The sequence below is a fragment of the Myotis daubentonii genome, chromosome X, assembly GCF_963259705.1.
Source record: "Myotis daubentonii chromosome X, mMyoDau2.1, whole genome shotgun sequence".
NCBI lineage: Eukaryota > Metazoa > Chordata > Mammalia > Chiroptera > Vespertilionidae > Myotis > Myotis daubentonii.
In genome coordinates, this window is record NC_081861.1 from 139,854,364 (window position 1) to 139,872,400 (window position 18,037).

An 18,037-nucleotide genomic window follows, 5' to 3' on the forward strand; every position below is an offset into this window, starting at 1 on the left:
ACTGCCAGCTTCAACCGTGCCCAGCTCCCATCACTGGCTCCACCCCTACTTCCTGCTATCACTGGCCAGGGCGGCAAAGGCACCTGATTCTCCGATCATGGCTGGGGGGCGCCTTTGCCCTGCCCCCCAGCTCTTAGCTCCCCCCTGGGTTTCCGATCACTGTCAGTGGCAGGGGGCCTCTTCCTGCTTTCCCTTTCGCCTCCCTGCATTGTGCCTACGTATGCAAATTAACTGCCATCTTGTTGGCAGTTAATTTGCATATAGCCCTGATTAGCCAATGAAAAGGGTATCCCCGTACGCCAATTACCATTTTTCTCTTTTATTAGTGTAGATTAACTTCAGAGAGAGAGACACACCAATGAGGAGAGAGAATCGTGGACCGGCCGCCTCCCGCACGCCCCCCACTGGGGATCGAGCCCGAACCCGGGCCTGTGCCCTGACCGGGAATCGAACCCAGGACCCTTCCATCCGCAGGCCGACGCTCTACCCACTGAGCCACACCGGCCAGGGCCGCGTTTCCCCAAATCCATCTCTGTGGTCTCCCCCGAGTCTAGGCTAACGGGGGTCCCAGTGAGGGATCCCAAAGGCGCGTACTTGGGGTCCACGTACCCTCACGGTCACGGGCCCCCTTTTCCTGGTCCGCATCTCGCACTGGACGGAGGTCGTGTTGTCGCCGCAGGCCCAGGTCAAGTTCATCCTCCAGGGGTCGAAGGTGACGTGGAGGCTGGGGGCGGGCGTGACGGTCGGACGGCCTGAAGGACGGGCGAGGTGCCCAGGTTCAGAAACGACCGTTTTATTATTATTATTATTATTATTATTATTATTATTATTATTATTATCATCATCATCATTATTATTATTATTATTATTATTTTACGTATTTACCCTATTGACAAGTATTGACAAGTATCGGGTGTCCCAAAATTCACGCAGGATTTGAATTCTGCGTGAGCGTTCACAGCAACAACAACGAAAAAATAAATAAAAGCCTGATTGGACTCGGTTGATCGATTCGGATTCCAATATCTGTTGCCCTTTGATGTCAATCCCTTCGATTCGATCACCATCACCAAGGACCAATGATGGCCCAGGAGCAGGGACAGGGAAGACCAAAGGAGACCGCGGTTTTGCAAAGCCGTGGAGGCCAATGACCTGATGTGCTGTTCCATCCATAAACCCTAGACTGTCTGCTTTATGAATCAATAAAAAATTTACAATTTTTAATGATAAACCTGTATTTTCTACCAAAATTACTTCTTGCGTGAATTCTGGGACATTCTTTATATAAATACACTATATACATACCCCATGTTCAAAGGCTGTTAAATTTCAACAAAAGAGTGTGTATGTGCCAACAAAGCCAGGGAGGCCATGGACCCGATGGGCTATTCCGTACATAACCCTAGACTGTCTACTTTATGAATCAATAAAAAATTTAGAATTTTTCATTATAAATCTGTGTTTTCTACCAAAATTACTTCTTGCGTGAATTTTGGGACACCCTTTATATATCTATGTCTATGTCTATGTCTATGTCTATACCTATACCTATACCTATACCTATACCTATACCTATACCTATACCTATATCTATATCTATATTTATATCTATATCTATATATCTATATATCTATATCTATATCTATATATCTCTATATCTATCTATCTATCTATCTATCTATCTATCTATCTATCTATCTATACACTATATACATATCCCATATTCAGGCTGTTAAATTTCAACGAAAGATTGTGTACGTGACAGCAAAGCCATGGAGGCCATTGACCCAATGTGCTATTCCATACATAACCCTAGACTGTCTACTTTATGAATCAATAAAAAATTTACAATTTTTAATGATAAACCTGTGTTTTCCATCAAAATGACTTCTTGCGTGAATTTTGGGACACTCTTTATATATCTATATCTATATCTATCTATCTATCTATCTATCTATCTATCTATCTATCTATCTATATATCTATCTATATCTATCTATCTATCTATCTATCATCTATCTATCTATCTATCTATCTATCTATCTATCTATCTATCTATCTATCTATCTATCTATCTATCTATCCACTATATACATATCCCATATTCAAAGGCTGTTAAATTTCAACAAAAGAGTGCGTCTGTGCCAGCAAAGCCGTGGAGGTCATTGACACGATGTCCTATTCCATTCATAACCCTAGACTGTCTACTTTATGAATCAATTAAAAATTTAGAATTTTTCATTAGAAACCTGTGTTTTCCCTCAAAATGACTTCTTGCGTGAATTTTGGGACACCCTATATATGTGTAAAAAAAATTAAAAATGAGAAATAAATGAATTTGAGTGGCAGAAAGGAGTCGCTCACGTAGCTGTACTTACCCCGGGGCTCCTGGGTCAGTAGACACGCCGGGTCGAGCAGCGTCAGGACCAGGGCGGCTCTCACCAGGGGACCCATGGGGGGTGGGGGCGGCCCGAGGGTCAGGGAGCTGCCTGGATGGAGAGAGAGTCACACTGTCAGCAAACCCACTCTCTCTGATCATCAACGGAGCCCTGGCCGGTGTGGCTCAGTGGCTACAGCGTCGGCCTGCGGACCGAAGGGTCCCGGGTTCGATTCCCCGTCAAGGGCATGGACCTGGGTTGCAGGCTCCTCCCCAACCCGGGCCCTGGTCGGGGTGCGGGCGGGAGGCAACCCATCCAGGTGTCTCTCTCTGTCTCTCCGACTTCCTCTCTTTCTAAAGCAAACATGTCGAACTCGCGCCCCACAATGAATATTTTTCTGGCTCAGCCAATAGAAGTGTCTGAAAGAAATGTTTTTTTAAAAAATATATTTTATTGGTTTTTTACAGAGAGGAAGGGAGAGGGATTGAGAGTTAGAAACATGGATGAGAGAGAAACATCGATCAGCTGCCTCCTGCACGCCCCCCACTGGGGATGTGCCTGCAACCAAGGCACATGCCCTTGATTGGAATCGAACCCGGGACCCTTGAGTCAGCAGGCTGATGCTCTAGCCACTGAGCAACACCGGTCAGGGCTGTAAGAAATGTTTCAATAAAAATTTCGTAACTTAATCTTTATAATATTCTGTTATACAAAATCCTATGTAATAAAAGCCTGATATGCTAAGATATGATATCCGGTCAGCCGTTCAACCAATCAAAGCGTAATATGCTAATGATATGCTAAGGCCGCTCAACTGCTCGCTATGACGTGTACTGACCACCAGGGGGCAGACAGTCGACGGGTCAACCAGTCGCTATGACGTGCACTGACCACCAGGGGGCAGACAGACGACTGGTCGACCAGTCGCTATGATGTGCACTGACCACCAGGGGGCAGACAGTCGACGGGTCAACCAGTCGCTGTGACGTGCACTGACCACCAGGGGGCAGACAGTCGACGGGTCGACCAGTCGCTATGACGTGCACTGACCACCAGGGGGCAGACAGTCGACTGGTCAACCAGTCACTATGACGTGCACTGACTGACCACCAGGGGGTGGACAGTCGACTTGTCGACCTGTTGCTTTGACGTGCACTGACCACCAGGGGGCAGACAGTCGACTGGTCGACCAGTCGCTGTGACGTGCACTGACCACCAGGGGGTGGACAGTCGACTTGTCGACCTGTTGCTATGACGTGCACTGACCACCAGGGGGCAGATGTTCTGACCGGTAGGTGAGCTTGCTGCTGGGGTCCGGCCGATCGGGACTGAGCGAGACGGGCCGGACACGCCCTGGAGCCCTCCCGGGGCCCCTCCCTGGCTGGCCAACCTCCCGCGTCCCTCCCCTGCCCGATCGTGCACCAGTGGGGTCCCTCGGCCTGGCCTGCACCCTTTCGCCATCCAGGACCCCTTGGGGGATGTCGGAGAGCCAGTTCCAGCCCGATCTCCGCAGGCCAGGCCGAGGGACCCCAATGGTGCACAAATTTGTGCACCGGGGCCTCTAGTCAGTTAATCAATCAATCAATCAATCAGTCAATCAGTAGAAATATAAAACAATAAAGAGAGACCCAGAATGGGTGCCCATGTTCAGGCGCATGGAGGGTCGAAGGAGTGGGAAGATGGCCAGTTATCCGGGGGGTGGCCAGGCCTCTGGACAGAGATGCAGGGGAAGCTACTCACCCTCGACGTCCAATCCAAGGGCCCGTCTTTCTCTCTGTCCCAGGGTCCGGGGTGCGGCCCGGCCCAGCCACGCCCTCTCCCCGGCTCTCGTTTCATTTCTCTAAAGTCCCCTCCTCCTCCTCCTCCTCTTCCTCCATAGACACGCCTGTGGCTTCTGCTTTCCACTCCCCACTTCCCCGCCCGCCACCCACCCACGTGGACTCGCCCGTGAGGACCTGGTGGGGGGGAGCCAGGAGCCAGGAGCCCACAGATACAGGCACCTGGTTTTTATTTATCTATTAAATATATATTTTTTATTGATTTCAGAGAGGAAGGGAGAGGGAGGGAGAGAGAGAAACATCGAAGAGGAGAGAGAATCATTGGCTGGATGCCTCTCGCACGCCCCCTACTGGTTGGGGATGGAGCCCACAACCCGGGTGTGTGCCCTCGACCGGGAATCGAACCCGGGACCCTTCAGTCTGCAGGCCAACGCTCTACCCACTGAGCCCCAGCAGCCAGGGCTATTTTTTTCATTTTTAAAATAATTCTTTCTGGTTGAATAGATGACATATGTCCCCCCTGACCCCTCCCAGCCCACCCCCCATCACCTGCCCCAGCCAGTGTGGCTCAGTGGATAGAGCGTCGGCCTGCAGACGGAAGGGTCCCAGGTTCGATTCCCGGTCAAGGGCACAGGCCCGGGTTGCGGGCTCGATCCCCAGTCGGGGGCGCACAGGAGGCGGCCGGTCCGTGTATCTCTCTCCTCATGGATGTTTTTCTCTCTCTCTCTCTCCCTCTCCCTTCCTCTCTGAAATCAATAGAAAAAATTTTTTTAAAGAAAGAAATATCAGGTCGCGGCCTCCGGTCCCCTGTCTCTGGCGCGAGGGCGCGATGGCGTGACGACCATTTGCATATCGGCTCCTGCCCTCGACCGGGGACCACCCACCATCGCCCCCTCACCTGTGTGGGCACCTGGTCCCGTGCACCCCTTGAGGCCCAACCCCCCAGCCTCCCAACCTCCCCTCCTCTCCTCTCCCCTCCCCCTGCACAGGGAACCCCACTTTCTCCCATAAGGGGGAACTTAAAAACCCGCAGACCACAGGCCTTGCGAGGTCTCCGCCGCCCAGGTAACTCGTATCCGTGAGCCACGGGGAAACCGGAATCGCCCCAATCCCGCTCCACCCAGCCATGCAACCCTGATCTTGGGGGGGCCTGGGGGGTTCCCCGGAGACCTAGGACTTTTGGGGTGTCGCCGTGGGGCTTGGCAGATGCACCCCGCGCCCCCCCACCCGCATCTTTGCATCCTCATCTCCTCTTTTCAGAGGCCGCCCTGCACGCCCTCCGCCCCCCAGGAAGCGAAGGGACCCCCCGACATTGCTTAACCCCAAGTTGCTTACCTCCCAGAGTTCCTCTTTCCATGCTTTTCAACCCAAGTTCCCTTTGGCCGGGATTAGGCAAGCTCTGAACTTCTCTAAACTCGACTTCAAAAAAACCCCCAAAAAACTCCTACATACACCTCCTCCTCTGCCCCCCCAAATCCATACAATCATCTCCCCTTAAACATGAACGGTGGGTTATAATGTCGGGATTGTTTTCTTGGGAAAAAAAAATGAATAAATAAACGCTTTTTAAATTTTTTTCTCTCTATTTCTGTTTTTAAAAAATATATCTTTTTATTGATTTCAGAGAGGAAGGGAGAGGGAGCAAAAAATGAAAGCTTTTCATTTTCCCCTTTTTTAAATTTTAAATATATTTTATTGATTTTTTTCAGAGAGGAAGGGAGAGGGATAGAGAGTTAGAAATATTGATGAGAGAGAAACATCGATCAGCCGCCTCCTGCACGCCCCCCACTGGGGATGTGCCCGCAACCCAGGTCCATGCCCTTGACCGGGATTCGAACCCGGGACCCTCTAGTCCTCAGGCCAGCGCTCTACCCACTGAGCAACACCGGCCAGGGCTAAAATATTCCCTTTTCAAGTACCCGACTCAGACCCTGGCCGGGTAACTCAGTTGGTTGGAGTGTGTAAGATTCGATCCCCGATCAGGGCACATATAGGACACAACCCATGATTTTATCAATAAGTGGAACAAAGGCTCGGCCAGCCAGCTTGGCTCAGGGGTTGAGCGTCGACCGATGAACCAGGAGGTCCCGGGTTCGAATCCCGGTCCAGGGCACAGGCCCGGGTTGCGGGCTCGATCCCCAGTGGGGGGCGTGCAGGAGGCGGCCGGTCCGTGATTCTCTCTCCTCATGGATCTTTCTCTCTCTCTCTCCCTTCCTCTCTGAAATCCATAAAAATATATTTTTTAAAAAATACAGATTGTGAGTCAGATCTGAGATGCTGTCGGACCTTGTGTGACCTTGACACTCGACCTTCGAGGAGGCCCTCAGCCAAGACACAGGATAAAACCCCAAGGCCCAACCCCAGGGACACCTCTAACCCTGTCTGGCCTCCCTCTCTGCCAGGATTTCCAAGGGCTTCTACATAACATGGCTGTCAGCCGCCCCGGCCGGTGTGGCTCAGTGGATAGAGCGTCGGCCTGCGGACTGAAGGGTCCCGGGTTCGATTCCCGGTCAAGGGCAGGGACCTCGGTTGCAGGCTCCTCCCGGACCCAGGCCCTGGTCTGGTTGGGGAGCGTTCAGGAGGCAACCCATCGAGGTGTCTCTCTCTCATCCATGTTTCTCTCTCTCTCTCTCTCTCTCTCTCTCTCTCTCTCTCTCTCTTCCACTCTCTCTAAAAATCAAAGAAAGAATATCAGGTGAGAATTAACAACAACAACAGAAGAGTAAAAGTCAATAAAGGGCCCTATCATATATATTTTTATTTTTAAAAAAAATATATATTTCTATTGATTTCAGAGAGGAAGGGAGAGGGGGAGAGAGAGTAACATCCATGAGGAGAGAGAATCACGGACCGGCCGCCTCCTGCACGTTCCCCACTGGGGATCGAGCCCGCAACCCGGGCCTGTGCCCTTGACCGGGATTCGAACCCAGGACCCTTCAGTCCGCAGGCCGACGCTCTATCCACTGAGCCACACCGGCCGGGGCTGGGCCATATAATATTTTTTAAAATAAAATAAAATAAATCCGCCAAGTAGCCACCACCGCAGTGTCTGCGTGAGATTTGATTTCTCCTGTTGGCCCGGTTACAACCCCACAGACACTCTGCCTCCAAATCCTCCCGCGTTTGGGGGCCAGGCCTGTCCTCCTGGGGAATTTGCCCAGCTCCCCCATGAGCCCGGCTAATTCCTGGGGCTCCCTGAGACCGGGAAAAGGCACCCCCAAACCCCTGGGCTACTAGAGCCACTGGCTCTGAGCTGGAGCCTGACCCTCCCTCCGCAGCTACAGACGCAGAAAACTTAGGCAACATTGGGGGACACGCTGGGGGACCCCAAAGCCAGGGACCGGCTTACCCGACGGCACGAAGCTCTCCTCCAGCCACCTGCCTCGGTTCACCCCGATTCCTGGCGCCTCCCCATCTGACCGTCCCCCCAGACAGTGACCCCCGGGGGCCTGCGGAGAATGGATCCTGAGAGTTTGCCGTGTCTCCTTAAATACCTCCCCTTTCCTGTCTGGCGGCCACGCTTCCTCATTGTCCTGGCGAGAGGACTGGGCCGTGCCAGCCCACGCGACGTGCGTGTCTGTGTGTGTGTGTGCGTGAGTGTGTGTGTGTGCGTGAGTGTGTGTATGTGTGTGCGAGTGTGTGTGCGTGTGTGTGAGTGTGTGTGCGTGAGTGTGTGTGCGCACGTGTCTCTCTGTGTGTGCGCACGTGTGTATCTGTGTGTGTCTGTGTGTGCACGTGTGTGTCTGTGTGAGTGTGTATGTGTGCGCGAGTGTGTGTGTGTGTCTCTGTGTGTGTGTATGTGTGTGTGTGAGTGGGTGTGAGTGAGTGTGTGTGTGATAGTGTGTGCATGTGTGTATGTGTGCTTGTGCATATGCATGTGTGCGTGTGTGCATGTGCGTCTCTGTGTGTGAATGTGTGTGCATGTTCATGTGTGCGTGTGTGTGTGTGAGAGCGTGTGTCTGTGTATGTGCGTGGTGAGTGTGTGTGCATGTGCCTGTGAAGATGCCCACATGGCATGGACGTGGATGCTGACATGGGTGTGCATGCGTGCAAAGGGGAAAGGAGGAGGAACGAGGGACGTCGAGGGGCCCCGGCTGGTGTGGCTCAGTGGATAGAGCGTCGGCCTGTGGACTGAAGGGTCCCAGGTTCGATTCCTGGTCAAGGGCACATGCCCGGGTTGCGGGCTTGAACCCCAGGGGGAGGCGTGCAAGAGGCGGCTGACCCATGATTCTCTCTCATCATGGATGTTTCTATCTCTCTCTCTCCCTTCCTGTCTGAAATCAATAAATATTAAAAAAATAATAATAAATGAAAAGCTCGGACTGTGAAACTAACTTAGGAAGTGTCCAAAAAGGGAGATTCCCAAAATAAATCATAATGATCAAAAAAGGAGATTCCTAAACGTCCCTTGGTGCGAATTCTTTGTTCCTTGCAAAGTTCAACCTCCCACTTCCCGTTGTTTCTGTCCAGAGGGCACCCCCCACCCCCAGACACCCCGTGGGCAAAGGTGGGGACCCGTCTTGGGAGTTTCCAGGATCCGTCGGCTCATGACAAGGGCCCATCGACGGCTCGTCCTTCAGGCCGTGGCTGCAAATCCCCAGAGTTCACACACCCCCGGCGTTAAATATCAGAAGTCGCCTCGAAGGCTCGCACCCGGGGCAAGACTTCCTCAAAATGAAAGGGCACCTCTTTGCATAAAAAAAAACTAGAAATCCCTGCCCCACTGACCGCTGGCCGCAGGCCGCAGGCCGCCGGCAGCTTGCTCTTGACCTGGTTTTTGTAACCGGACAACAAGGGGGTCCCAGTTGCTTGTTGCGACTTGAGCCAATTAAGCAGGGACAGGGTGAGATCCTATAGGACAGAGGTCGGCAAACCGCGGCTCCCGAGCCACATGTGGCTCTCTGGCCCCTGGAGTGTGGCTCTCCCACAAAATAACACATGTGGGCGCACACATCCAGTGCGATCAGATCGCCGTGGCCCATGCGCAGAAGTCGGTGTTTTGTGGAAGAGCCGCATTCAAGGGGCCAGAGAGCCGCCTGTGGCTCGCGAGCCACAGTTGGCCGATCACTGCTCTAGGAGTGTTGATTCCAGTCCTGCAGGTGGGATGGGAGAGCCGCAGGTCACCCACAAACATCTGCTCTGCACCCCCAGAAGCCAGCTGCTTAGATGGGTAAAAGGACACGGATTTCATGGGGGAAGTAGGAGTTACCGGCCTGGGGAAGTGGGCACGGGGTACTCATTACAGGTTACAGGTCATGCGGGCTAGGGGTGGGGTGGGGGGTTTGCAGAATTGTCATCTGGTCTCGGGGGGTTTCCGGAAGGGAGACCCGCATGAAACGGAGGCAAGTAAACGATCAGATACAGAGTTCGAAGCAAGGGCGACAAGGTTGCTCAGATGACAACCCTGCAAACCCCCACCCCACCCCCGGGCACCCCCGGGACCAGATGACAGGTAACAGGGGCTGGGGGTTGCCGAGAGCAGGGTGCCTCCGGGACTCGATTCTCTCAGCCACCAAACTGTCAATATTTGTGTGATGATTGGCAGTTCTCAGGACAGGAGGAGGGACCATGTGCCTACCTGAGCGTACAACTCCCAGCCAGGTTGAGAAGGTGCTTTCTATTTTTTTTTTTTTAAATGTATTTACTTAATTATTTATTAAATACTAGAGGCCTGTAGGGTGGGTTTCCCTCAGCCTGGCCTGCACCCTCTCCAATCCGGGACCCCTCAGGGGATGTCTGGCTGCCGGCCGTTGGACATACCTCTTGAAATCCAGGACCGCTGGCTCCTAACGGCTCATCTGCCTGCCTGCCTGATCGCCCCTAACCACTCTGCATGCTGGCCTGGTTGCCCCTGACTGCTCTCCCCTGCCAGCCTGATCGCCCCTAACCACTCTGCATGCCGGCCTGGTTGCTCCTAACTGCTCTTCCCTACTGGCCTGATCACCCCTAACTGCCCTCCCCTGCCGGCCTGATTGCCCCTAACAGCTCTTCCCTGCCTTCGCCACCGTGGCTTTGTCCGGAAGGGTGTCCAGAAGATGTCCGGTCTAATTAGCCTATTACTCTTTTATTAGTATAGATACTTTTATTGATTTCAGAGAGGAAGGGAGAGGGAGAGAGAGAATGAAACATTCATGATGAGACAGAATCATGGGTCGGCTGCCTCCTGTACGCCCCCGACTGGGGATGGAGCCTGCAACCCGGGCGGGTGCCCTTGACCGGGAATCGAACTGTGACCTCTTGGTTTCCAGGTCGACGCTCAACCACTGAGCCACACTGGCCGGGTGTGACTCATCCTTCATTATGTGGTTGATGTTCTGACCAAGTTCCTTGAAGTTCTCAACAAATCCCTCGAGCAACCTTGTCACCCGTGCTTCGAACTCTGTCTCTGATCGTTTGCCTGCCTCTGTTTCATGCGGGTCTCCCTTCCGGAGATTTCTCTGTTCTTCCATTGGCAACTCGTTTCTTTGTCTCCGCACTTTGGCTGCTTCCCCATGTTTGTGGCTGTGCCTTCGGTAGAGCCGCCGTGTCTCCTGGAATTGGTAGGATGTCCTTGGGGCCCAGTGGCTCGCGCCCCCCTGTGTGGGCTGTGTGCAGAGTCATGTGGGATGGACTATTTCATAAGAGTGTATCTTGAGTGACGGTTACTCTGTTCTTCTTTCTCAGGGTCCTGTTTCGACATCCCTGCAGCTCAGGACGAGCCACCCACACTTTGACGTAATCAGTGATTGCTTACAGGGCTTTCTTTAGAAGTCTCCCCCACCCTGGTTGGAGAAGGATCTATCTATCATCTATCTATCTATCTATCTATCTATCTATCTATCTATCTATCTATCTATCATCTATCTATCACCTATCTATCTATCTATCTATCTATCTATCTATCTATCTATCTATCCATCTATAAAAAAGCCTAAGTGACAATCCAACCATTCGACCGTCCGACCGGTAGCTATGACGTACACTGACCACCAGGGGGCAGACGCTTGATGCAGAGCTGTCGATCTGCCATAACTTGGCAGCTGCAATTCTCGGGTGATGCACCCAGAACCAGAGAGGAGGGAGGCCGATTCCAGGGTGCGTCACCCGAGAACCACCCTCTTGCAATCTGGGACCCCTCGGGGGATGTCGGAGAGCTGGTTTTGGCCTGATCCCCACAGGCCAGGCCAAGGGACCCCACTGGTGCACAAATTCGTGCACCCGGCCTCTAGTCTTGAAAATAAGAGGTGCCTGGCCAGCAAGGTTGAGTGTCAACCCAAGAACCAGGAGGTCAGGGTTCGATTCCCGGTCAAGGGCACAGACCCGGGTTACGGGCTCGATCCCCAGTGTGGGGCATGGAGGAGGCAGTCGATGCATGATTCTTTCTCATCATGGATGCTTCTCTCTCTCTCTCCCTCTCCCTTCCTCTCTGAAATTAATAAAAATATATTTTTAGAAAAGAAAGAAAATAAGAGGGAAGTGGATTTTTATTTCTTTCTGGTCTTGTTTGGCTGGGCCTTGTCTCAGATACAGAGTCCGCACACAGAGGAAGGACTTGTAGGAAGAAATTGTTGGGAAGGTTTTTTTTAGTTTATTTATTTTTTTATATATTTTTATTGATTTCAGAGAGGAAGGGAGAGGGAGAGAGAGAGAGAAACATCAACAGGGAGAGAGAATCATGGATCGGCTGCCTCCTGCAAGCCCCCTACTGGGAATGGAGCCCACAACCCGGGCATGTGCCCTTGACTGGGAATCGAACCCGGGACCCTTCATCCACAGGCCGACACTCTATCCACTGAGCCAAACCAGGCAGGGCAAAACCAAAATAGTATATTTTTTATTTTTTTTTTAAATTAACATGAGGTACAGTATAGTTTAAGGTGCACAACCCTGCGATTTGAACGTTTATATAACTTACAAGGTGACAATAAGGTGAGCCCCAACAGTAAGATTTTTAAAAAATATATATATATATTTTATTGATTTTTCTACAGAGAGGAAGGGAGAGAGATAGAGAGTCAGAAACATTGATGAGAGAGAAACATCGATCAGCCTCCTCCTGCACGCCCCCCGACTGGGGATGTGCCCGCAACCCAGGCCCATGCCCTTGCCAGGAATCGAACCCGGGACCCTTCGGTCTGCAGGCCGACGCTCTACCCACTGAGCCAAACTGGTTAGGGCAGTTAGAATTTTGTTTAAAAATAGACAAAGAAGTACAAATGAGCAGAGACAGAATAAGTCATGGGCCTGGAAATGCAAGTGTCCATTGTGGCTTTGGAGCTGAGTGTCTCCGGGGCCGGATCTTTTCAAAAGGACCTGCTGCCCCCTAGTGGCCAAAACTTCTATTTTTACGCAAACACAGGAAGTGGGAGAAACACGCACAGAGGGTCCCTCCGAAGTCCCGCCCACCTGCACCTTCCGGCCCCTGAGGACTCTGTAAGGTCACGTGGGTCCAATTGTGTCTCCCACCCCAAGTACGCCCCCCAAATTGAAATTTGAACCCCTTAGTACCATGATTAAGACCTTATTGGCAAACAGGGGTTTTGCAGGTGGGATTCGTGATGAGACAGTTTTAAAGGGGTGCATTCAGCCAGTGTGACCGGGGTCCCTAAAGAGAGAGAGAGAGAGAGAGAGAGAGAGAGAGAGAGAGAGAGAGAGAGAGAGAGATTCAGGCATAGCGTGTCTGCCAGGTTGCGGCCCAGAAATATGGGGTTCCCACTGCGCCCCTCACCTCAAAGTTTGGACAAGCTCAGACAGACCCGTAAGGGACCTCCCTGACTCTAGCTCTTTGCTGCCTTTTAGACATGAGAGGTCTTTGCCCGTTTCTTTTCTTAAAAATAAATCTTTTTAAAAAATGAATTTTTAAAAATTTTATTGATTTCTGCGTGGAAGGGAGAGGGAGAGGGAGAGAGAGAGAGAGAGAGAGAGAGAGAGAGAGAGAGAGAGAGAGAGAGAGGGAGAGAGAGAGAGATTGGAACTTCAAAACTAATTCTTTAGCCCTGGCTGGTGTGGCTCAGTGGGTAGAGCGTCGGCCTGCGGACCGAAGGGTCCCGGGTTCGATTCCCGGTCAAGGGCACAGGCCCGGGTTGCAGGCTCGGTCCCCAGTAGGGGGCGTGCAGGAGGTGGCCGATGCATGATTCTCTCTCATCATGGATGTTTCTCTCTCTCTCCCTCTCCCTTCCTCTCTGAAATCAATACAAATATATTAGAAAATAATTCTTTATGGTGGAAATTATTACATATGTCCCCCTTTTCCCCCCATGGACCCCCTCCAGCCCTCCTGTACCCCCACCCCAGGCCTTCACCACCCTATTGTCTGTGTCCATGGGTGATGCATAAATGCATGCAAAGTCTTTTTTTGATCACACCTACCTCCTTCTCTTCAAGATTCCACATGCACTTTTTATTATTATTTTTTTTAAAAAAATTTTTAAAAAATATTGTTATTGATTTCAGAGAGGAAGGGAGAGGGAGGGAGAGAGATAGAAATATCCGTGATGAGAGAGAATCATGGACCGGCCGCCTCCTGCACGTCCCCTACTGGGGATGGAACCCGCATTAAGGCAAAGTTTGAATGAACCCCAAGAGGTTTCTTCCTAAGACTCGACTGCCCCCTGCTGGCCACGCCCCGTATATGCGGGCGACGCCTCATTGGTGGACGCAAAGCTCATTTCGCAGGCTGGTAATTTGAGTACATTTTTTGGGGGGAGAAGGTTCATATTCGTTTCTTTTTCTGCTCCAGCGTGATACAGCCCCTGTGGTTCGATATAAAGGGTGTCCCAAAATTCACGCAAGAAGTAATTTAGATAGAAAACACAGGTTTCTAATGAAAAATTGTACATTTTTTACTGATTCATAAAGCAGACAGTCTAGGGTTATGTATGGAATAGCATATTGGGTCAATGGCCTCCACGGCTTTGCTGGGGCAGATGCACTCTTTCGTTATGGCCTGAGCAGCCGCATTTCCGAAGCAGAATGGCCCCAGGATGCCTCCAGCCCCAAATCCGCACCCAACAGTGACACGTTGTGGACGCATTTGTTTCTCAACAATCACGCGTGGATTTCCTGAGCCCCAAAGGCGACAATTTTTGTCGATGAACGGAGCCACCAGGATGAAAATGAGCCTCATCGAAATTCAGCGACATTTAGGCAAAAACGGTAGCGGAAATTTTCCACAAAAGAGTGCGTCGGTGCCAGCAGAGCCGTGGAGGCCATGGACCCAATACGCTATTCCGTACATAACCCTAGACTGTATCCTTTATGAATCAATAAAAAATTTACAATTTTCCATGATAAACCCGTGTTTCCTATCGAAATTACTTCTTGCGTGAATTTTGGGGCACCCTTTATAAGCATGGTCGGATGGTGGTAAAAAATGACCTCCTTCAGCCCTAACTGGTGTGGCTCAGTGGATAGAGCCTAGGCCTGCGGACTGAAGGGTCCCGGGTTCGATTCCCGGTCAAGGGCATGGACCTGGGTTGCGGGCACATCCCCAGTCGGGGGGCGCGCAGGAGGCAGCCGATCGATGTTTCTCTCTCATCGATGTTTCTAACTCCCTATTCCTCTCCCTTCCTCTCTGTAAAAAAAAAAATCAATAAAATATATTTAAGCCCTGGTTGGTGTGGCTCAGTGGGTAGAGCGCCAGTCTGCAGACTGACGGGTCCCGGGTTCGAATCCGGTCGAGGGCATGGACCTGGGTTGCGGGCACATCCCCAGTCGGGGGGCGTGCAGGAGGCAGCCGATCGATGTTTCTCTCTCATTGATGTTTCTAACTCTCTATCCCTCTCCCTTTTTCTCTGTAAAAAAAAAAAATCAATAAAATATATTTTTAAAAAAAGAGAAAAAAATGACCACCTTCCAGGGCCTTAAAAAAAAAATACCTTTATCCACTCCCTTCCCTGGACTGACCCCTAGTGGCCAAAACTGGTATTGACATCCCTGCCTCTGCCAGCCCCGGGGGCACCAGGCTTTCCGGGGCTGGCGGCCGCCTCCCTCCCCTCCCCTGCCTCCCCCTCTCTCTGTCGCTTCTCCTCTGTGTCTGCGTCTCCTCTCGTGTCTCCTACAAGGACCCTGTTCGCAAATGAGGCCTCATGGCCAGGGATCGGGGTTCAAATGTCATATTTTTATTGGGGGGAGAAAAGGGGTGGGGGTCACAGTTGAGCTCCTAGACCAGCGAGGGCGAACCTTTTGAGCTCGGGCGTGCCAGCATTTTGCAGAACCCTCACTTAACTCTGGGGCCGTGTCGCCTGTAGAAAATTTTTGGATATTTGCAACCTCAGTCAGACAAAGACTTCATGTCTGATATTTATTTCATATATTTCAATGCCATTGAACAAAGAAAAAATCAACCCCCAAAAAATGAGTTCGCGTGTCGCCTCTGACACGCGTGTCATAGGCTCGCCACCCCTGTCCTCGGGGGACATGGGCCAGAAGTTGGGGTGACGGAAGGGGGAGGATCGTATGAGGTCATCTGCATAGCAGACACGCTGAGCCCCAAGTGGGGCCAGCCCCCAAAGACGGGAGTCAGAGTTTTGTGGGGAATTTTTTCTTTAAAATATATATTTTTAGTGATTTCAGAGAGGAAGGGAGAGGGAGAGAGAGATAGAAACATCCATGATGAGAGAGAATTATTGATCGGCTGCCCCCCGCACGCCCCTGACTGGGGATGGAGCCTGCAACCCGGGCTTGTGCTCTTGGCCGGAATCGAACCCGGGACCCTTCAGTCCCCAGGTGGATGCTCTATCCACTGAGCCACACCAGCCAGGGTCTGTCTTTATCGTAGAGCAGTGGTTCTCAACCTTCCTGAGGCCGCGACCCTTGAATACAGCTCCCCATGCTGTGGGGACCCCCAACCATGAAATTATTCTCGTTGCTATTTCATCACTATACCTATATCACCTATATCTATCTATATCTATATCTATATCTATATCTATATCTATATCTATATCTATATCTATATCTATATCCATATCCATATCCATATCCATATCTATATCTATATCTATATCTATATCTATATCTATATCCATATCCATATCCATATCTATATCTATATCCATATCCATATCCATATCCATATCTATATCTATATCTATATCTATATCATCTATATCTATATCTATATCTATATCTATATCTATATCTATATCTATATCTATATCTATATCTATATCTATATCTATATCTATATCTATATCTATATCTATCTATATCATCTATATCTATACCTATATCTATATCTATATCTATATCTATATCTATATCTATATCTATATCTATATCTATATCATCTATATCTATATCATCTATATCTATATCATCTATATCTATATCTATATCTATATCTATATCTATATCTATATCTATATCTATATCTATATCTATATCTATCTATATCATCTATATCTATACCTATATCTATATCTATATCTATATCTATATCTATATCTATATCTATATCTATATCTATATCTATATCATCTATATCTATATCATCTATATCTATATCATCTATATCTATATCTATATCTATATCTATATCTATATCTATATCTATATCATCTATATCTATATCTATATCTATATCTATATCTAATCATCTATATCTATATCTATATATCTATCTATATCAGTGGTTCTCAACCTTCCTAAGGCCGCGACCCTTGAACACAGCTCCCCATGCTGTGGGGACCCCCAACCATAACATTATTCTCGTGGCTGCGTCCTCACTGTCATGTGGCTGCTGTGACGAATCGTCATGGAAACATCTGATCTGCAGGATGGATTTTCATGGTGACACATGGACCATCATGAAAGCACAGTGATCGATCACAAAAACAGTATGTGATTATGGATGTGTTTTCCGACGGTCTCAGGCGACCCCTGGGACAGGGGCGTCCGACCCCCAAAGGGGCCGCGACCCACAGGTTGAGAACCGCTGGTCTACACAGACTCATCCAGCGAGCGGCTCCTCCGATTGGCTGCTCCGAAGTCCTGGGGGGCGGGACTTAGGGGGGACCCATTTTAGGCCTGTTTCTCTCGCTTCTTGTGTTTGGGGGGAAAAAATAGAAGTTTTGGCCACTAGGGGGCAGTAGCGCTCTCTCTGCTAATCCAGCTGGAGGCCGGGCTGCAGTTGGGGAGGGGGGGAGGGGTCATTGTTTAGGAAAAAGGTCAGGTTGCTTAGCAACCATATGACCTCACCGCCTGAGGGGACAGGAGAGAGGCGGGGATCCCCCGGTTGCTTGTGAAATTGGGTTTTTTTTGTTGTTGTTTTTTTTTTAAAAATCCAAACCCGGGGATATTTTTCTCATTGATTTTAATTTTTTAAAAAATGTATTTTTAGCCCTAACCGGTGTGGCTCAGTGGATAGAGCGTCGGCCGGCAGAATGAAAGGGTCCCGGGTTCGATTCCCGGCCAAGGGCACAGGCCCGGGTTGCAGGCTCGATCCCCAGTGACGGGGCGTGCAGGAGGCGGCTGATCAATGATTCTCTCTCATCATGGATGTTTCTATCTCTCTTTCCCTCTCCCTTCCTCTCTGAAATCAATAAAGATATATTTAAAAAATATATATATATATATTTTTTATTGATTCCAGAGAGACGGCCCCAGCTGGTGTGGCTTAGTGGATAGAGCCTCGGCCTGTGGACTGAAAAGGTCCCGGGTTCGATTTCCACTCAAGGGCACAGGCCCGGGTTGCGGGCTCGGTCTCCAGTAGGGGGCGTGCAGGAGGCAGGCGATCCATGATTCTCTCTTTCTCTCCTTTTCTCTCTGAAATCAATAAAAATCCTATAAAATAAAGAGCTAATATGCGAATGGTCATCGAAATGGTCATCATGCCGGGGCCGGGCGACAGAAGGCCAGGCCGGGTGCCTGAGGCTGCACCCCCTCCCCCGGCGATTCTCG

The 18,037-nt window shown here is 50.3% G+C and overlaps 2 protein-coding genes across 4 annotated transcripts in view; one reads left to right on the plus strand and one right to left on the minus strand.

The window, feature by feature from the left end:
* Positions 1 to 7,629, minus strand: part of CSF2RA (colony stimulating factor 2 receptor subunit alpha) — a 34,047-nt gene extending 26,418 nt beyond the window's left edge. The window contains exons 1-3 of one of the 3 annotated variants that reach the window (XM_059679293.1): positions 7,506 to 7,583; positions 2,379 to 2,485; positions 610 to 752 (exon numbers count right to left, since the gene is read on the minus strand). In XM_059679293.1, the coding sequence (XP_059535276.1) occupies positions 610 to 752; positions 2,379 to 2,454 (219 nt within the window). In that variant the 5' untranslated portion in view covers positions 2,455 to 2,485; positions 7,506 to 7,583. Of the gene's footprint in view, positions 1 to 609; positions 753 to 2,378; positions 2,490 to 7,493 lie in introns of all 3 variants that reach the window. The other 2 variants (XM_059679292.1, XM_059679291.1) reach the window with 2 other exon arrangements.
* SLC25A6 (solute carrier family 25 member 6) overlaps positions 1 to 18,037 on the plus strand; it is a 266,945-nt gene that overhangs the window by 81,628 nt on the left and 167,280 nt on the right. The gene's annotated exons all lie outside the window — the stretch shown is intronic.